The following is a 21,988-nucleotide window of genomic DNA, read 5'->3' as shown; positions in this document are numbered from 1 at the left end:
CAACCTATGTCATACTTAAGTTTTCACCATAAGGACTCAGAGGGTCATCACCTGGCACACGGGAGGGTCTCCAAACTTTAGAAGTTACCACAGCGACTGCTGTGTGAATTGACCCTCCTCTACTCATAATGCAGGAAACAATTTAAGAGCAACTACAAATCACTGAAAAGATCAGCCCAGCCCCACTCCTAGGCTGGCTTCTGAGCTAAGCAAGAGTTACTTCTCGAATAATTCATTAGTTCAGAGGCCTTGCATGTGGCTCTGAGCTAAAACACATTCTGAGTTAACATTTAAAGTTTGAGAGATTCCATGTGTATTTGCACATGGGCTTGCTGTAAATAGTACCAATAGTACCCATCTGGCCCTTTTTGGGAACTTGGATTGGTAACTGGATTATAACTGTTTTTAGGTTAAATAAAAATTCAGAAGTCCTGTTTCAGTTAGGTATTTCAGGTGTTAATGTAATCCTACAGCCCCCACAAAAAACAGAAGGTTCAAAATGTGTAAATAGAAAAACCAAACCCCATTCCTCAATTTTCTCACTTGTAACTGTGCAGAGTCCCCAGGATGGATTTGTAAAACCCCTGTCCTCAACTGTCCACTTCTACAAGCTTTTGCTAACTGGAGGCATGAAGAAGAGAGAACCCTCATCCCTTTCTGACTCATGCTTGATGAAGCCCCACATTGGGACTAGAAGGCATTCTTGATGTAAGCAGGGAGGCAAGAATAAAAACCCCATTATAGAATAAGTAATTGCTACAGCAGCTTGTCATTTAGATGTCACCCCTTAGAATCTTATAGAAATTAACCATATAAAATAGGAAAACAGGTAATCATCACTTAATATTTTACAAGAAAATTATGATACCAAGAGTCTCTCTCGCCTTTAAAAATCACTCCTTTAAGAGGCAGCTGAACCCCAACTATTGCCCCACCCAAAACGAATGCCACCTTCCTCTGGGGCCAGTGTGGTTCCCTGAGGCCGTAGAGTCCCCACCCTTTTCCCTTGCTGCTCAAGTCACACTTCTAGTACCTGCATGGTCCCTCCACTCTCCTTCCCCCTGCAATTTTTTTCACATCCTGTCCAGCCCACCATAAGTACTGTACACCTCAAAGATATTTCAGCATTGTATAAGAAAAATGGTAAACATTTATTAAACACCTGCAAGGTGCCAAGCATACGTTTAACTCTTTGAGAGAGGACTACCTATTTAGTGGTCACCACAATCATCTGAGGCTTGCAGTGGTGTGGTTAAAGATGAATGTCCACAGCCAGACTGCTGGGCAGGATTTTAATCAAGGCTTGTAGACCACATCTGGGGTCACCCAAATGCTGTCCTTCCAACTCTTAAGAGTCTATGATTATTGCTGTCATTTTCCCCACCTTTATTGGGGTATAACTGACAGAAGTGCTGCTATTTTTAAGGATGCAAAATTTGTAAGAGTCTGTGTTACTACATAGGAAAGGAACGTTTTTTCTCTTTAATAAGCCTTCATATTTCGCAATGAAAAGGAAGAGCCCAGACTGATTCGGGAGAAAACTGCACCCCCCCCTCTCAGAAAAGTCCTCTTATCTTGCTCCACCAAACCGAGGTGCTAATTCTCAATACTAAACTTGTCAACAGGGAACCGAAGCATGCTAGAGGGTTAAGTCCTGACTGTATATAAGTGCAATTTCCTGCAGTTAGCCTAGATAATTGCAGTTTCTTCTATGAAAGTCTGTCATTAAAGTCCACTCCAAGAGAGTTCCATGGTTAAAACCTCAGTGACTGTCGCTGACGTGTGCTCAGCGATCAGACCTGGCAGAACCGGAGTCAGCTCAGCCCACCACCCACTCTGCTGGCGCAGAGGTCCCATGGAAGAAAAGGCGGGTCCCAGAGCGCTGTAAGGGTTAGAAAGGGAATTTCCTATCTTTGGTGCTATCTAGATCCAGACCCACTCTGCAAACTCGGGGGGTCTCTCTCAGGCGCAATCACCCACGAGCGCGGTTCTGAGAGGCGCAGCGAGGAAAGGAGCTGTCGGATGAGGACTGCTCCGGGAGTCCCGGACCCCGCCTCGCCCTCCTGCTTTTCCTCCTCCGCGCCTTTCTCTTCCTCCTCCTCTTCCCGGCGCCCGAGCCTCCGCGCTGCGGTGGCTGCCTCCTCCGGGTAGGGAGGGACCCCAGTGCCCGGGGGTGGGCGCCGCACGGTAGGAGGGGGCGGGGAGGCAAGAGACTGGAAGCCTACCGTCCTCTGTTTCTTGACCCCAGACATTCTGGCTGGCGGTGGCGGAGCCCGGGTTCTGGGACCAGAGACCGAAGGTCGCACGGATGGCGGCGGTGATGGTGGCGGCGGCTGCTCGACTCCCGGGAAGGAGGTATAAAAAGGCTCCGCAGACACGTCGCACTTCCCTTGACCAGCCCCCTTCTCCTCCTCCCGCCGCCCTCCTCTCCGCCCCGTAGGCTCCGCCAGCAGCGCCCAGCCCCGGGGACCCGGCGAGCTGCCTGGGCGGGGTCCCGGGCCCGGCCCCCGACTCGCGGGCGCGCGCTCTGCCAGCCCAGGTCCGAGGCCAGATGTTGCAATCCGAGCTGTCGACGGGCACTCCCCGCGCGCAACCCCGGGTCCAGTTCGTCCTCGCCCCCAGCACACCTAGAGGGTTCCAGGGCGTCCTCCACCTCTGGCTCCATCCAGGCCTTCTGGACCCAAGAATTTATTCGGATAAGGACAGGGATGCTTGAAGTCTCAGGGAGGCACGCCGGCACGGTCCTCACAGGGCCCTGAGGTGCAATTTGTCTTCACATACATCACTTAAAAGTCGTTGTAGATGGAGAGGTCCTTACTCGGCACTCCCCTGAGCTTTGCTGTAGTCCTCAAGTCCCCCCAACCCCGAACCCTTCCCCATCCTGGCCCTGCCCGAGGCAGCAAGTCCTACTTTCTCTCTATTGTACAAATGAGTCAATCGAAACGTTCAGATTTTGCCAAGATGATATTCCAAGCGAGAGGATTCAAACCAGGCTGTCAAGCCCCCACCGTGCAGACTTTGTACACCAGCTGCACCAAGCAAGATGATTAGAAAATCCGCGAGGTTCCAGGACCACTTGTGCACTCTACACCAGGCACCATGCTAAGGGTTTTACATATATTTATTCCATTTAAGCTCACAATACTATCCTCACAGTGCGGACTGGCCAGCAGAGGCACGACCCCGCCTCACAAATTTAGGTAAACTAGTCCAGCTCCAGGCAATAGCCAATGGTAGTTCAGAGACTTGTTTCAGTACATCCCCCAACTAGGATGCGCTCTGTAAAGGAGAAAAAGGCACAAAGTGAGAAGGCTCCTGGCCCCAAGGTTTTTTCAGAGATCAGTGAGAAGCAACTCTGAAGAGACCCAAATGTCAGGTAGGAGCAGAGGGGAGGAAGAGAAACTGCCCCAAGCAGCTTAGTTTCATATTAAACTCCTTGCATGGTGCCACGAATAGATTAACATGACAGTGCCCTCAAAAGAACCAAGAAGACACACAAGAGTCACAATCATTCTAACTCTGATCTGCTTTCTGTGAAAGAACTGGAGAAGTTATACTCTAAGGACATGGAAGATGGAAGTTTCCCTTTATACCTAATTGTATTTCTGAATACTGCCAAGTTTCCAGACAGCATCTGAAGATCTGAGTATTCACTGACTTCCTTTCTCCATGGGAAGGTGGAAAAAAATAAATTTGAGTCAAAAATCTTAAAAGGCACCCTGCCTGTCTGTAGTCTTGAGATGTCAGCTTACTTATTTTATTCATTTTGAGTAAACTGCCACTACTCCCTTCAAATGCAAGCATCTAGGAGGCAAATGCCGATTTTTGAGTTTCTGTGCTGCACACAAACTAGATCATTTTGAATTTATCTGAGGTTTAAACAGCAATATCCTGTTTTTATTTCCCTGGAAAATCCATTTGTATTAGTTCCAGTCATATCCTGGACCTTGTCAAGTTCTGTCCTAAAGAGAAGGTAAGTTAAGTGTAGATTGAGAAACCATGCAATTTGAATGATTACTGTGTTTTAGTTCATATTGCATCTAAAAAAAAAAAAAGAGCTGTGTTCTTGAAACAGAAAGAAGTTAAGGGTAAATCCCTAAGGGCTACTTCCTGGAAAAGAAATACATAATTATTATGACCTGGGAAAGATTTTTAGATCCCATGTAAAACTTGTTTTCCGGGAAGGAAGATAATTTGACCAGATCACTAGTTAGGCGAGGCAGGGCCGAGACTCAAACCCAGGTCAGCAGGCTCCTCAAATGATATGACCACTGAATTACTCATCTTCTAGGTCAACTATTTCAGGACCCCATGATAACTGTAAGCCAGAATGTTTATCTTGTTTTCAATTTAGTTAGTTTTCAAATAATACTTTGGAAAACTTTTTCTTTCTTTTTAAAAAACTATTCCAAAGGCATGTGAAATTGGAGGACTTAGCCGTCTTGTATTTGGGCTGTGTTCTTTATGACCCTTCAGTGTCACAGTTTAGTCATAATTCAGCATGGCAACTTCCTAAAAAGTTGAAAAAATAAAGAAATAAAACCCTTACTTTCCTAGGGTCTTTCTTCCTAAAGGCAATGTCTTGAATTCTTTTTCATCTGTCCTCTTGATCCTATGAGAAAGCCTTCCTGCTGAACAGATATGAGCAACTAGAGAAGCCTAATTTAGGGAGTTTATGACTCTGGCACACAAGAAGTGGAGAAGATTTATTCAGGAAATGGGAGGAAGGGTCAAGGTTTGTTCATTCAAATGGACACGTTCTCCATAGCTTCCTCATTAATGTTTCCTCCAAGACTCCCCTGTAAAACACGGTAGACTGCATTATACCAATATATATAATCCTTGATATTACTCACAACACTCACATGAGGGCTGGGCTTTCTCCTTATTTCTTCTTTCCTGAAACTGGTTGGGCTTGAGTATGTTAATAAGGTGGTGCTTACCAGTTGATCCTTTTATTGTTTAGAGGAGTTGGAATTGGCCAACAGAGGAAACATATATAAAGAATGTTACTGTTGGTGAGATATCTGTGACACAGGTTCCTAAGCCTTTTAGAAGGTCTCATCCCATTTTAGTGGATCCAGCAAGGAAGAACCTCCCCTGGATGATCATCACAAAGGAATGCAGCTATATTCCCCCCTAGTGGCTGTAATGCTCAAATGCTAAAGGAGACCTAAATGTTGAAACTCCCTGTTACAAAACGTGCAGCATTCCACTGGGTAAGAATGCACTTAGTGAAAGTCCTCTCAGCACAAGCATTATGTAACAAATAAGAGCAAGCCATGGTCCCTGTCTTCAAGAAACTCACAATCTATTTGAAGGAAACAGACTCCCCCTAACCTCGTAATTTTAATATAATGGATAATTGGCAAAGGTAAAAATGATAAATGCATGCCTTAGACATTTTATTTTGACATATCACATATATACACTTTACTAATATTTTGATATGGCTTCTATCATGGTATGGGTCTACTGATGGGAGTTCCACAACCCACTTTCATTAGCTAGCTTTATCCATTTTCCAGCTGGGAATTTTAAAAAGTTAGACATTAAGGGCACTTAAGAAACAATCAGAGAAACAACTATCTTGATTCCTTCAAGATCACTACTTTCCTTATTTCATCTTTGTTGTCATGCCTGTGACTAATCCAACAGTACAATTTTGAGAAGTTTATCTTTCTAAAACATCTATCTGTTTTTATAGAAAATACAACTCTTTTACCACTCACATGTTATTCATTTAAGTTACATCTAATTCAGTTCCTTACTACACTAACAAGTAGTGGGGCATACATACATTAAAGAACAAACAATGGATGTCAGCAAGCATCCCGCTTAGGTGCTGAAGGGTGTAGACTTTACAGTGCATCCTGCTGTTGAAGGACATTCAATTTGTTGTGGACCTTCATGATTTCTTTTTTCTTTTTATCTTTTCTTTCTTTCTTTCTTTCTTTCTTTCTTTCTTTCTTTCTTTCTTTCTTTCTTTCTTTCTTTCCTTTCCCTTCCTTCCTTCCTTCCTTCCTTCCTTTCTTTCCTTCTTTCTTTTTCTAGAAGAAATGGAGAGTATAGATTAAACTGGCCAGTCAGCTACAAGAAAGGACACTGTGGGAGCAGTATGGAGGGACATCCAGTTCCATTTCAGGAGAAGGGAGAATGGAGACTGATGTCATGATTTTCTTGAAGAAGAGGATACATGAACTGAGACTAAAAACAGGTTTGCTAGCCCTTCCCTCTCCAAAGTGCATGGTGTGGAAATTTAAAAATTGAAAGGCAGAGAGATGAAAGAAATAATATGGCATGCTCAGAAAATTATAAGTATCTATATTGCTGATTTTAGGAGACAACAGAAGAGCAGGAAAGGTTGTAATAGAAGAGATGCCACAGACAATCATGCAACAGTGTGATTTTGCACGTTCTCTTCATGCCCATCAGAGTGTGTTAGCCATAAGACTGGTCCTCATTATAACTTGGGACACTTCTCAGGTCCAAGACTAGAAATCATTGTTCTGAGGTGTTAACGGTTTGGTGAAGGAGATGGACATATAAACGAATAATTCCAAAGAAATGTCTTTTTTGTTTGTTTATTTGTTTTTGTTTGGGTACTAGGGATTGAACCCAGGGGCACTCAACCATTAAACCACATCCCCAGTCCTTTTTTGATTTTTATTTTTCATTTTGAGATAGTATCTTACTAAGTTGCTCAGGTCCTCACTAAATTGCTAGGGCTGGCTTTGAACTCACAATGCTCCTGCCTCATAGCTGCTGGGATTACAGGCATGCGCCAATGCACTCAGCTCAAAGAAATGTCTTAAATGCTGGAATGAATGGATATTCAGAGTCATAGGGAAAGTGCAAAACAAAAAAGTGGGAACAATGACTGCTGACTGACAGGAGATGCTATGGGTGGTGATATTTAACCTGAGTTTTCAAGGATAAAAGGAAACTAGATAGGAGCCCCCCTATTTACTGATGGCTAACACTGCCTGAGCTGTCTTCTGGCTGCACAAAGTATTTACTTCCCACCATGATGTTCCCTGGGTCTCTTTTTGAAGTACCCTAGCCTATCAGTAAAGACAGGTAATGTCGAAAGAGAAAAACTAGTGACAACTGGAGATGACATTTGCATCAATGACCCTGTAACCAAAGTTTGCCCAGAGGGAAAGGTCTTCACTCCCAGCAAAAGGAAAACCTTTCTGCTATTTTTTAGGTGGAATGCTGTGCAAAGTTTTCAACTATTCCTTATATTTGTTTAAAAAGAAATCTACTTATTAGTGTACTCTTACATTCCACAAAATAGAAACTATTAGGGCATTTATGGAAATGCTCTCCAAATTTCAATGGATCTCAATGAAAACAACAATTACAAGCAAACCAATTAGGTCAGCTAATTAATTGACTGAATTTTTCATACTTCAACAGATTCTTTTAAAATATGTTTAGCAAAGTGGCAGAAAACTTAATCCACATTGTTTAAAAGTTTAAATCAGAGAAATAACCAAATTTAAATCATTAACTTAAATTATTTAACTGTTACTTTGTTTAAGTTATGGAAATATCCAATTTAAGTTTTAAGTTTAAACTTAGCTGAACTTTAAGAATCATATTTTAAAGAAATGAAGGAAGGAGCTGCATGTGGTGGCACATGCCTGAAATCCCAGAGGCTCGTGAGGCTGAGGAAGGAGAATTGGAAGTTCAAAGTCAGCCTCAGCAACTAGTGAGACCCTGTCTCTAAATGAAATATTAAAAGGGGTGGGGATGTGGCTGATGGTTAAGTGTCCCTGGGTTCAATCCCCAGTATCAAAATAAATAAATAAATAATGATTATAATAAAATAAAAAATATGGAAAAACAAATCAAAGTTATAATTAAACAGATGTGTCTTTAATTATGAAACGATATGGGTCTATATAGTAAGTGCTTTATTTTCCTTTTATTGATTTTTCATTTAGAAAAACAATTCTGCTCTGGAAAGGAGGGAGTTCTTTGAAGCCCCAGAGGTTCTCAAACATTGTTGCACGAGAACCTGAGAAATGTGAAAAAATAAATCTATATTATCATTATTAGGGAATGTCATAGGTACTGTAAGCAGACAGTTAATTTGCAAAGAATTAGAATGCTCTATAAAGAGCATAATTTAGTTTATTAGTGGGTTCCAAATCTTCTGGAGGGATTTTATAAATTTCGACAATCACATCTTAAAAAGATGAGCAGTGGAGCTGGGGATGTGGCTCGCCTGGCATGCGTTCGGCCCAGGTTCGATCCTCAGCACCACATACAAACAAGGATGTTGTGTCCGCCAAAAACTAAAAAATGAATATTGGAAAAAAAAATCTCTCTCTCACTCTCTCTCTCTCACTCTCTCTTTGAAGAAAAAAAAAAGATGAGCAGTAGAAAACCAATATAATCTCTGTTCCTCTCTTAGATAAAAATGTAAATGGTCCATAACTAGTAGGCCTTTGGCCTCCTAAAAGTATTGTAAGAGAGTTTATAGGAATCCTGTATATTTTCTGAATAAGTAATAGTTCAATTCATATTCACTTAAAATATTATTGAAGTCAATAGATCTTTATAATAATATTTTCAGTCATCAAATACTAAAAATCATCCACAATCATCATGTTGTATACCACAATCATCTAAGGAACCACATACCTGCCTAACTAAATCAAAATCTGGTGGTGGTGGTAAGGTCCTAGGCAACAGGCTTTTTAATTTTTTAAAAAAATTTTAATTCGTTATATTTAGTTATATATGACAGTAGAATGCATTTATGCACTTTGATATATCATACATAGATGGGATGTAATTTCTCATTTTTCTGAGTGTACATGTTGCAGAATCATATTGGTCATGTAGTCACAGGTATACATATAATAATAATGTCTGTTTCATTCTACTATCTTTCCTATCTCCACATCCCTTCCCCTCCCTTCACTTCCCTCTACCTAATTTAAGGTAATGCTATTCTTCCTTAGTGCTCCCCACTTTATTGTGAATTAGCATCTGCATATTAGAGAAAATATTTGGCCTTTGGTTTTGTGGAATTGGCTTATTTTGCTTAGCATGATATTCTCCAACTCCAACCATTTACTGGCAAATGCCATAATTTTATTCTTCTTTAAAGCTGAGTAATATTCCATTGAGTATATATACCGTATTTTATTTATCCATTTATCTATTGAGGAACTCCTAGGTTGGTTCCATAGTCTAGCTATTGTGAATTGAGCTGCTATAAACATTAATGTGACTGCGTCACTATGTATGCTGATTTTAAGTCTTTTGGGTAAAAACCAAAGAGTGGGATAGCTGGGTCAAATGGTAGTTCCATTCCCAATTTTCTGAAGAATCTCCATACTGCTTTCCAAAGTGGTTGCACCAATTTGCAGCCCCACCAGCAGTGTATGAGTGTACCTTTTTCACCACATCCTCACCAACATTTATTGTTTCCTGTAAACTTATCTTTAATTCTCAAATGTTTGGCAGGATCAAATGGCCTGGAGGGCTTGTTGAAACTAAAGATTGCTGTCTGTCCCTGACCATCCAAGTTTCTCATCCAGCAGGTGGAAAGTGGGCTACACAATCTGCATTTCTAACAAGCTCCCTGGTGATACCCATGTTGTCCAGAGATAACACTCTGCCTTAGATATAGGTCCTCCAACTCATCCATGCCTTCTCATGTTCTATAGTAAATATAGAAAATAAGTACAAAGAGAAGAAATGTGTATATTGACGAGATAATCTTGGATGTATTCTAAAAATTCAAAATCTAATAGAATAAATGGGAAAGGAAACAGACCAACAATACTTAGCTTTGACTTGTCACTACAGTCATCTGGGAAGCTGTAAAATAGGAATCTGCTGTCTGGACTTCCTTCCACCTTACCATTCTAGAGATGTCTGCTGGGGGTGGAGGGGCCTGCAGCAGAATATGTTACTGCCTCAGGTGATTCTGTTGTGCAGCCAGGTGGGGAGACACCAAGCCAGCCCACTGGTTGGCCAACTTCAGCACGCACAGAAATCCCCTGGAATGCTTGTAAAACACACATTCCTGAGTCTCACCCTGGAATTCCTCCACAAGGTCACTTATCTCTAATTTTAGTGGAGGGCTTTTCATTAGGCTGGCTTGCTTTTTCTCCCAATGTTTTGTTTAGTCTGAGCTCTTTCTTTTCTTCTCTCTCTCTTTTGTGTGTGTGTGTGTGTGTGTGTGTGTGTGTGTGTGTGTACACCAGAGATTGAGTCCATGGGCGCTTAAGCATTGAGCCACATCCCCAGTCCTTTGCCCTTTTTTTGTATTTTATTTAGAGACAGGGTCTTTCTTAGGGCCTCCCTAAGTTGCTGATGCTGGCTTTGAGCTTTCGATCCTCCAGCCCCAGCCTCCTGAGCCGCTGGGATTACAGGTGTGTGCCCCCATGCCTGGCTCTGAGTTCTTTCTTTAAGGGCTTCTATCTTTTGGATACCAAAATCAGAAGACTTTGATTATAGTTTCTACTTTCAATCCTGAGTCAGAATGGTCTTGGTTGAATGGCGAAGAGTACAGGATATGAAAACATTAGGTGTAGAAATCAGCCAATGTTTAAAAAAATACTGCCACGCCACTCTCCTTCTTCTAATAATTAGTCATTCTATTGGTTTGTGGTGCTTCCTCTATTATGTAATGTAGCTGGCAGAGGCCACCACTAACAATCCTTGAGTCACACTACCAAGTCCTTATCACTACTTAACATGGAACCCATGTGAGAAGCAGCTCAGTTTTAAAATCTAAAACTGTTTTTTGCCTGTTTTCCCTTCCAGGAGAATTATCAAATTATTTTATTAAGCTCCCTTCCCTGCTCCCTAAAATTGTGTAGGGTTTCTGAAAGTGTTCATAAGTAAATAAGTAAAATAAACATGGAATTTGGGAAGAACTGATACAGAGATTAAGTTTCCTCTCTGTCACAGGGTCTCTCTCTTTCTTCAGTTTTCTTAGGTCTCATACTCACATTCAAGTAATTCCTAGGACTTATAAATGGATTTCCTACCCTACTACTATTATTCTTATTTTGGAGCAATGCTATGGGTTTGGGGATATTGTCTGATACCCAGTTACTTTGTTAAACTTTATTGATTAATAAAATAATAAAACTATATTTCCTTTTTTCGGTACTGGGAATTGAACCCAAGGGCACTCAACCACTGAGCCACATCCCCAGCCCTTTTTTGGTGTGTGTTTTATTTAGAGACAAGGTCTCACTGAGTGGCTTAGTGCCTCATTAAGTTGCTGAGGTTGGCTTTTTTGTAAACATTTATTTTTAGTTGTAGGTGGACCTAATACCTTTATTTTAATTTTATTTGGTGCTGAGGTTCAAACCCAATGCCTCACGCCTGCTAGGCAATCACTGTACCACAGAGCCCCAGTCCAGCCCTGAGGCTGACTTTTGAACTCGCAGTCCTCCTACCTCCGCCTCCTGAGCTGCTAGGTCCTTTTTTTCCTTACAAACATAATTTGCACCACACAATGAGAAAAAGTCACCCCGAGAGTGGAATCAGAGGCAGGTAGAATAGTGGGGCTGAGTTACTTCTACGAGTGGTCAGCCTCAAACTGTCTTTCATCAGCACTCTGAGTGAGGATAGGAGGGTGGGCCAGTCTATTAACAAATGTATAAGGATGCACCAAAAGGATCCTAGGCTTGGAGGCATATATTTTGGTCCCTTCTTCTGTTCCATAGGGGTGGGTGCTGCAGGCTGAGCATAGCCCCGGGCAGCTGTATGTCCACTTTGAGTGCTTTTCCTCGATTTTTATGTTGGAGCTGTGAAAGGAGCCCTTTCCCTTCTCAGTTAGGAAGTGTCAATACTGTGTATAAGACCAGAGATGCTGGTGGCCACTCCTATGTGTACAAGTCATAAAGAGTGACAAGTGGGGAGAGATCCAGTAGTGTCCAAATCCTGGTCCCTGTCAGGTGTGGTGGTGTAGGCCTGTAGTCCCGGCTAATCAGGAGGCTGAGGCTGGAGGATCGCTAGAGCCCAGGAGTTCCAGACCACACAGGGCCAACATAGTGAGATCCCCAACTCATAAATGAGTTAATTTCTGGTTCCTGCAAGTTTCCCAGAAATACTCTACTTCCTAGGGCTCCTGTGGTTCTGTGAGTTATTCCAATAGCCACCTGGTAAATGTAACCCTTTATGTTGACTAGGATAATTGGAGTTGGGTGGACCCTGTTAGGACTAACACATAATCACTACATTCCTGGACCACCGTGAACTGCATAAAGAGATATGTGTGAAGTTTCCAGCATGGTGCTGAGCAGCACTCAATAAATCTACAGAAGGGAACTGAACCGTGTGTTAATATAGAGTTGCCTTTTCATGGCCGACAATTCGGGGTTTCAAAGTTAATGGGAAACTTTATTATAGACTCTCACTTATTTCACATTTTTAAAGAGATAAAATAGAAATGTCTTGAATCCTCCCCCAAATTGGAAGACAGTCAAAAACATATAAATTTGGTGACACTTTTAGTTTACCATGGAAGTAGCTTCCAGTTGGCTTCAAAGGGACCCTCTGCCCTCCCTCTTTCTGCCTTAAAGTGGGTCACATTTCTCCTTCTGTAAAGGTAACACAACTTTGTCTGTAGAGGTTCCTCCTGCCCTTTGTCTCGGGGAGAGAGGAGAGCAACCCATGTCACAGGAGACAAAAAAATCAGCACCCAAAAGAGTCTAACAAGCCTTATTGAAGTAACCTTTGTCTTCCGGAGTTTCCCCCACATATATACCCTCCTACAAATTACCAGCCCTAAAAGCCCAAACCTCTTTTCCTTTGTGTTTTCACACCTCCACAATTTATCAGCCCTTGGTAAAAATGACTTTGACACTCTCAAGCCTAACTGCTTTGGGGATTTCTTTTTTTTGTAAAGCCTCCCTACCCATTTGCATGTAAAATAGCCTTTTAACTTATTTATTTAGTTTATGAATTTGTCTTTTGTTAGTCCCCAGCCAAGAGGTAGAGGAAAAAATTTTGTTTTTTTGATTTTTATCCTCTCCCCTACACCTGGAAGCTCCCTGGCCATATTTCTTAGCACCACCAAAACTTCAGTTCTTTCTTCACCATACTCAGGACTTGTCTCCAATTATTGTTACCTTTGACTTTCTGACACATCTGGTGCAAACATGGCAAACCAAAGTCTATATTTTCCATCAGGAGGTCACGATTTTCAAGTATCTAATATTCATATTCTCCATTGTAAATTCCATGAAATAGCCAACTGAATCTCACAAAATGTTTTCCTTGATGTTTGCCAGGTTAAAGAATGTATTTATAACCACAGGTTGGCTGTGAATTCTTCAGTGAACATTTTAGCTTCAGTGCTACTTTGTTAGGACTTCATGTGTTCACCAGTGACATGAGCAACTTCTCTGTAGAATAATAACTTCTGAAGAGTCGAAGAATATTGCTATTTACAATGTAGTGTCTACATGATCCATCTGTAAACTAATCTTTATTATTCTACAAAGCCTAGTCTGACATGGCAAAAATCTTAGCAAGCAGTCAATTAACTGAGTTTACCCAATACAGGATGAATTCAAGGGTGGAACTATATAGGTGTCAAATTCAGCTGCTGCTTAATCTTTTGGTAAAGGTGACTGCTGCCAGAAACTAATCCCAAGAATTCCTTTCTGGGATTGATGCCAGAGGTTAGGAAAGGCCTGTACTTCCTTATGTGTTAACCCCTTGCCCCCCCCCCCCCGCGCCCCCCAGGCGTTGCACGTTGTCCCATTCCCTTGGGAAGGGGCTGGACTAATGACAGGCTTCTGAGGACTAACAATACAACAAAACTGATGGAATGTCCCTTCCAAGATTAGGTTACAGAGAGGCTGACTGCCATCAACCTCACTCTCCCCTGCTATCTCTGACTCCCTCTGCCACACTCTGAGCTGCCCTAGGAAGAGGTCCACCTGGGAAGGAATTGGTATCTCCAACCAGTAGCCAACCATGGCCACAAAGCAAGCTTGGAAGCAAAACCTCCCTTCGTCAAACCTGAAGATGAGCAATCACACGCAGGACAGAGTCACTGAGGTGAGACATCTTGAACCCGCCTGACACCTTGATTGCAGCTTTGATCGCACCCAGCTAAACCATGCCTGAAATACTGACCTATAGAAACAGCAAGATCATAAATGTTCGTTGTTGAAGACCACGGCATTTAATGCAGCTATAGATAACTGATCTACACCATTGCAAATACAATGGAATATTACTCTCTCCATCTTACAGAGGAAGCAAACAGCTCTGAGTGTTTATCTTACCCAGCTTTGCCTTGCCTCATGTATAAAGGGGCTCAACTGGGTTCGGTCAGGTCTCTGTTCTCTGCTTCTCTGCACCTGCCACCTCCGAGTGGCCTGAAACAGTAACATATTTCAGTTCCAGCCAGGGCCCGGATGCGGCCCACCGTGCTCCCTTCCGGGAATTCAGGTATTGGTTAGCAATGCAGTGGCTCACACACTTCATCATCAAGTACTGCCTCAAATCTATGGAATGGCACAATGGGAACTCTTGGGCGGGCTGTTATCTCCGTTCTTGCTACACCTGCATTCCTTGCAATTTTATTTGTAAGGTCCTTTCAGAAGGACAGCCAGAATTTCAAAGTTTGGAATAAGAACATAGAATATATATTTTTTTCTTTCTGGAAGAAATTGGCCACACTCACATATTTTGAGCTGTGAACCAAAATTATTTCCGTATTTTTAAGTATTTGAAAAGAATGGTATTATTTCAAACTTGCAGCACAAACAACCGCTGAACCCCATAGTGTGAGTAGACTTTATAGACCAAGTTGAAGAGAGGTGCAAGCTCTTGTAGGAGTTGTCATTCTATCTTGAAGTGCAAGGAGGACCCTAGCAAAACAAGATTCTGGTACTCCCATCTAAATCAATTACCAAACGCTTTCCAAACTCTCCACTCACTTTTCTGTTCATACTGGTATGTGAAATTTTTGTCCACATGAAGATGAGTCAGTCAAGTTGAGATGTTTTTGAGCAGAATCTAAAATAAAATGCCAGTAAGTTGAATATGTGTGTACTTGTATCCCTCCAAAAAATACTTGTTTGTAACAGGAATTGTGATATCATTACATGTAAACCATAAAAGTCTATTTTACTGAAAGGCAATTATTTTAACTCATTTGTCCCAGGATAAGCCCACTACTTGGGTACTGGATTCACACAAGAGACAAACATCCCCCAAAATGACAGATGGATGAGAATCTCTCAAACTGGCACATGGTGCTCTTTTCAAATAAATTAGGGGGAAAAAAATCCATGGATTCTGTAAACTTCTCTCTGTCTAAAAATCTGTTCTCAAACATAGTCTTAATTCTACATTCCATTTCTTACTCTACTTGGCATGGATACCATTTTTAAGAATTCTGCTGAGAAAGTACCAACTTAACTCCTCTGTGGTCTGATGCTTGGGTTCTTTTATAATTACAGATTCCCAAGGTGGTACAACCAAGTGATGTTGAGTTGTTAAGATTGACTTGTTATTTTAAGCCCCTCGCTTAGTTGACTAAGTCGAAACAATGAAGCTCACGCACACAACGTTTGACACTATTGTAAATGCTTTCATATATTAACTAATTCAACCATCAAATTTAGCAGCTGTTAAAGATGTCCTGTTGCTATTCCATTTTATAGAAGAGGAAATGATGCACAAAGGGACTAAGTAAACAACAGAGTCAAGATTTAAACCCAGAGGGTCTGGCCCCACCAGTGCATGCTTATAGCTATTATACCTGCTGTCCGTTTGGTGCCTATGGATACAATAATTTTTACACACTTTTAAAACAGAATAAAATTGTCATGAACTTGGTATTATTTGTGGAAAAGTCATCCTCAATAAGTGAAAAGAGGAGCTGAGACGGTTTTAGAGAACTCCTTTTGTTTTTTAATTTTAGTGATTTAGAAAAAAAACTTCTATAATTTTTTCACATACCTTCAGCAATACCAACTAACTCTTATCTCCTGAATTACGCCTCAAGATAGAGTGCCTGCTAGGAAGGAGCATAAACTATGTTTAACCATTTAAGGAAGTGCTGGTCTGTTCCCAAAGCAGTTGCATCATTTTATTATCACATCAGCAATGTGTAAGGGTTCCAGTTTCTCCACGTCCTCACTTGTTATCAACTGCCTATTGTTCTTGTTATTACTAATTATTATTATTGTCATCCTAGAGAATGGGAAGTGGTATCTCATGGTTTTTGTTTGCATTTCCCTGGCTATTGGTATTGAACATCTTTCATTGCTTATTGGCCACTTATATAACTTCTTTGGAGAACCTCCCATCATCACTCATTGCTTTCTCTCCCCCTCTTTATTTCTTCCTCTCTATCCACCCTGTACTAGGGATTAAATGGAGGGGCACTATACCACTGAGCTGTAACTCCAGCCCTTTTCATTTTCTATTTTGAGACAGGGTGTCACTAAGTTGCCCAGGCTGGCCTTGAACTTGTGATCCTCCTGCCTCAGCCTCCCAAGTCTACCATCACTCATTTTGCTTCAATTTCTCCTCTAATGGGGAAAACTTTTGCAACACAACTCTCTATCACTGGCTTCACTCACCTTGTTACAATTCATAATATCCAGCAAATAGTGAAAATATATTTATAAGGTACATAAATCAGCCAGTGATTACTTATATTGTTGAAGTCATGTTATTAATAGAGTCCAAGACTTGAATAAAGACTCCAAGAGCTTAAAGCCCATTACAAATGGACTTGCATTATATCTAATAGGCTTTACTTATCTGAAGGCACCAATTAACCTTCACCACTTTGTATATGTGCCTATAACTCAGGACAAGATCCAGTCACAGAATATCAGATGAAGGATTCCGAATAGAAAAATTAATGGTTACATAGTATGTCTTGGTGCCTTTCAAAACCCAAAACAGTTAACATACCATCAGTTTGCCTGGGTCTATCTTGGTTTTTAAACTCAAAGTCCTGGGGAATATCTTAGTCTTGGGCAAGCCAGTCCATTAGTCACCTCAAAGCCATCTGATTCTCCCAGTTATATAGATGATAGGGTCATAAACAAGGATGCAGTAAAAGGTACTGGCTATGTGTTTAGGCCTTGCTGACAGCATGGGATTGAATTCTGTCCTACCATTTAGTGAATTTTGGTAATGAACTTCACTATAAGTTTCAGGCAAGTTCAGATGAAACGCAGTGGGGCTCATAGCTAACATGCATTAAGTCTAGAAGTCTGTTTCTAAGGGTGATATTCATATACAGTCAACAGGAACCTGCAAATCCCTCAGATACAAAACCAAGTGTAGCTCCAAATGCATAGTTTGATATGATCAATGCTAATAATCATTTTCTCAGATTCTCTAATTCTTCATTAATTATTCTCAATGAATTTCTCACTTTCCCTTATGACCACTCTCATACCTGCCACCAGGTATGGGTCAATCTCTTGCAGTCACTTGCCTGGTCTTTCAATCAACAGATTCCAGTCAACAAGTATTGCTGCTCTCGGGAACAACACCTCATTGCCCTGAGCATGCTCATCAGGCAGACGTTTAGGGCATTCTCTGCATTACTTGAATTTTTTTTTCTCTTTTGGCTAAGTACTCATGGTAGGAATCTTACAACTTAAGTGTGTGTACTCCATTAAGAAGTATATAAACTTATCTGTCACTTAGCAAGGGGCTGTGTAAACCCTCAGGATATGCCCAAGAAAATGTCAAAGCCCCCAAATCTAGGCAGCTTTTAGCTTCCCCTCTTGAGAGAAGAGCAGTGTTCCCTGAGGGCAGAGGCTGCTTCCCAACTCTGATTCCCAACCTGTTTTGATGACTGTCCCACAGCCACTGTTCTGGACGTCTGCCCAGCTCAGCCCTACCTAGCCTCTCACTTGGTACACAAATCACAATTGTCGTGCCAGAGGTCAGCTGGGTGCCTGGGAGGGCAGTTCAGTTAAACGCAGGAACAGAGCTTTAGGATTCAGAGCTTTAGGGTCACTCTGGGGCCATAGGAGGGTTTCAGAACTTGAATTTATAAATGATGAAAGGCAAGAATATAATACCCCTTCCTTTACCATGTACCAGAGTAATAATGGGTGCGAGGGCACAGGTACCCTGTGCCAGGAAAAGGCATTTAGAAGCTTACTTGGAATCACAAGTTGTTCCTTCCCATTGCCACGGCTTTAGATTTTTGTTGTTGTTGTTTATTTTTTGGGAAGCTCCTAGTGATGTCTCTTAAAAGGCAAACAAACACTTGATCAGCTGAATCAGAAAGTCCTTATTGGTGAAAAAGCAAAAGAATACCAATAAAACATAAATCAATAGAGGGTTAGTTAAAATAATCATGGTATATCCTTATAGTAGAATGTGATGCAGTCATTAAAAAGAACAAGGTAGAGCTATCTGTTCTAATAAGGAACAATCTCTGAGACATGTGTACTGTTATGTGAAAAAAGCAAGGTGCATAATAGGTACACTGATGTTGCTGTTTGTGTAAAAGGGAAAAGGAAGCTATGGAGATAAGTTGATATGATTATGCTTATATTTGCTTTGCATATCTCTAGAAAGAAATGAAAAGCAGCTGTTGCTTCCATGAGGAAAGACATATTTATTGAACTGTTTAAAATTTTTTATGTGTGCTTGTGTTAAATTTTCAAAGATCATAATATAGAAGTCCAACCACAGGAAACAAAAAATACTTGCAACTCACCTGCACAATGGTGAGTAGCAGAATTTCTACTGCTCTTTGCTTTGCTGCAAAAAAAGTTCTGCAATCATTAAGTAAAGTGATCCATATTTGAGTTGGACTACTTCCCACCTACAATAGAAACGTTCTGACAATCTGTCAATGACAAATAATAAATCAGGTAATGGTAGTTTCTGGATTGGAACAGAGTTATAATGGCTGTGCTCATCAATCCCATAGAAATTCTCCCTTGACTAAGAAATGAATGCTTAGTAAAGATGGAACAAGAAAAGGATTTCAAGAATCACAAAATTCATTATTTCTATGAATAACTGATATTGAGCCCATTATTTGAAAAATTGTGAGAGCAAGAATTTGTAATCATAGAAAGCATGAATCAGGAGTGCACCTGGGTGATCAGAACTGGGAGAAAAGTTTCTTTACAGGGGAAAAAAGTGAGTGCTTGTCTTGGCCCTTCATTTATTCTATAAGCTTCACTGAGTACTTGCCCGGTAGATGGAAAGTAGAGCAAAGTGCTAGGTTAACAAAAGGAAGTATAGCTGACAGTGCCTTCTCCATGCCCCCAATCCATTTCTCCCTTTCCTGTGACAACATCTGATTTTCCTTTGGGAAATTACCAATTCGCTTCTCTTGATACACACACACACACACACACACACACACAACACACACACACACACACACACACACATTTTTTTAAGACGAGACGAACCTTGCACCTTGACACCCTTCCCCATTGACCACCACAGGTATAGGAGGGGTACCTGGTGTATTCTAAGCCCTTGATCACAGTGCTGTGCATGGAACTTGAAGAAAGCAATCCTTTCACTTTTGTGAAACTATTGGGAAGAGGAGGATCTCCTCCTCCCAATGGAGGCTGAAGCTGTGAGGATCTGAGCTTGAGGCTTCCAATAATTAGACAAAGAGGCCAACAGAACCAAAATGAGAGATGAGAGAGACAGTCTGGGTAGCATCAGTGGATACTAGGTCTAGCCACACCTGAAATAGAACTGCCTCTAGTCTTTTTAGTTACAAAAACTAATACTAATTTCCTTTTTTGTTTAAATCGGTTTAGTAATATATTTGTCACTTGAAAACAGACTGATCTTAACAAATAGAAGAGATGAAAGACTATTCATGCACCCAAAGTGCTCCAGTTCACCAGGAAAAGCAGACACATAACCGAGAATTACTTACTGCAAAGGGCACTATGACAAGGTTCATACCTGATGTTATGAGACATGGAAAATGTATATAATTTAAAGGGTAAAGTGTCTTAATGTTTATCTGCGATTGTCCCAGAATTCATGTCTAGACTCTGAAGCCCAGGCTCACACAAGAGATACACAGTAACTAAGTACAGGTCCCAACTCTACTCTATCCCTCTTGTGTAAGTCATTTATAAATAGCAGTTTTTCTAACCACAAGAACTTCATTTTTTAATATTCATTTATTCAATATTTATTTCTACATCTTCAATGAAGAAAATGTATTAAACATAAGACCAAAAAAAAAAATAAAAATCACCTAAAATATCTACTAACCAAAGATATTCACTTTGGTATAAATTTGACCAACAATTTTAAGTTTAGAGGCTGAGGCAGGAGGATTTCAAGTTCAAAGCCAGCCTCAGCAACTTAGAGAGGCCCTAAGCTACTTAGCAAGAACCTGTCTCTAAATAAAATATTTAAAAAGGGCTGGGGATGTGGCTCCATGATAAAGCACCCCCAGGTTCAATCCCCATTATACTGCCCCTAAAAAAACTTTCTTTATGAATTATTGATTATTTTTTAAACTGGGATCATATCATTTTATAACCTGCTTCTTAAATTTAGCACTAAATTATAACATTCACCCATATTATTTGATATTCTCCTCCAAAATATTTAATTGGCTGTGTAACATTTACCTAATCTCCTCTTGAACAGTTGGGCTGCCACCAATTTTTTATTATATGCAATATAGAGAAGGATGTCCCTCAGATAAACCTTTGTGGTCATCCTATTTCCTTGAGACAAATTCTCATCCAAGGAGTTGCCCCCAACATAGATAAATATTTTCCATCAAATACTCAACCTTTCCTGGAAGGAGCAAAAATCCCCAGTCAGCTGCATACAAGAAGCAACGTGTTTCCTGATTGTAGGAGTTAATCTTCCTGATGCAAACGGGAAAGGGAATAATTTCAGGGAGTCAGGAAGCCTATCTTCTGAGAGAAGGGTGTGGAGATTCAACTTGTACTTGTTAATGTGTAACATATCATAAAATCTAAGCAGTATGGCTTGAAGAAGAAAAGTTATAAACATGAAGAGAGCTCTCCGCCTTCAAACAGACTTTAAACCCATCCATTATGCTGTCCACCCCCAGAATCACTGACTCTAACACAGATCAGGTCTAAACCTCCTCATCTAAACTCTTACATGGCCCTGTACTACTTCCTGACTAAAATTCTTTAGGTAGGCCTTAACATCTCAGTATAAGACTCACAAACCATACTTTGAGCCTTAGTCCCTTCTAAGTCACCTGTCCCAGAGGCAGCATGGCCTTTGTTCACTGGAGGGATCCTGGACATGACCTGCTGTACACTTTGGTCCACATCATTCCTATTTTCTAGAAAGACAGTCCCCGCTTCTCTACCTGTTGAGATCTTGCCACCCCTTCTGTAAAGCTTCAAAGCTTATTACACCAAATCTCTTGTTCCCCTGGTTTATCTTATGGTTGACCATGGGCTCCTTGAAAGCTTGATGTCTCCTTGAGCTTTTCTTGCCAACCAGCCCAGTGCCCTGTACCAGCACATCCCCCAAATGAATGTTGATAGAATAGTTTTTTTCCCCAAACATTAAACTTATGTGAAATGGCACAAGATCTAGCAGGATTGCAATTAATGGAGTTATTCTCCTTCATTCGATTATCATATTGACCATTCTTGTCTACATCCTAGCCTTCTTAGACAGTTCAAAAGAGGCTTATTTTTGGTGTGTGTGGGGGGGTGTTACTTGCAATAAAATTCAGCTTGAAATATGCTTTCAGCATTTAGTGGCAGTGTGAAATTTTGCATTAGGCTTAGGGAGATGCTGAAAATAGCTTGAAATTGGACATTATAGTTTATTGTAAGGAAACAGAAATAAGAGCATACCAGAAAACTGGACTAAATAAATGGGCTTGTGTTTTCCCTTCACACTCCCCCCAAACACATACAAATATGTGCCCAAAGCAATCCTTCCTTAACAGAACTCCACAAAATGAATCTCCAGCGTTCATCAGATGAAACAATTTTGAAAAGGGCTT

At 40.9% G+C, this 21,988-nt stretch overlaps 1 protein-coding gene and 1 long non-coding RNA gene across 3 annotated transcripts in view; one reads left to right on the top strand and one right to left on the bottom strand.

Moving 5' to 3' along the window:
- Papss2 (3'-phosphoadenosine 5'-phosphosulfate synthase 2) overlaps positions 1–2,616 on the bottom strand; it is a 79,728-nt gene extending 77,112 nt beyond the window's left edge. The window contains exon 1 of one of the 2 annotated variants that reach the window (XM_040272195.2): positions 2,226–2,616. In XM_040272195.2, coding sequence (XP_040128129.1) covers positions 2,226–2,252 — 27 coding nt within the window. In that variant the 5' untranslated portion in view covers positions 2,253–2,616. The remainder of the gene's footprint in view (positions 1–2,225) is intronic. The other variant, XM_005339193.4, reaches the window with a different exon arrangement.
- On the top strand, positions 2,413–6,572 carry LOC120885337 (uncharacterized). The gene is made up of 2 exons (XR_005727877.2): positions 2,413–3,973; positions 6,055–6,572. It is a non-coding gene; the product is annotated as an uncharacterized LOC120885337 (long non-coding RNA).
- The last annotated feature ends 15,416 nt before the right edge of the window (positions 6,573–21,988 follow it).

Source organism: Ictidomys tridecemlineatus, chromosome 1 (genome assembly GCF_052094955.1).
Source record: "Ictidomys tridecemlineatus isolate mIctTri1 chromosome 1, mIctTri1.hap1, whole genome shotgun sequence".
NCBI classification, from domain to species: domain Eukaryota; kingdom Metazoa; phylum Chordata; class Mammalia; order Rodentia; family Sciuridae; genus Ictidomys; species Ictidomys tridecemlineatus.
The sequence above is the reverse complement of the archived record's forward strand: the minus strand, read 5'-3'. Positions and strand labels throughout refer to the sequence as shown.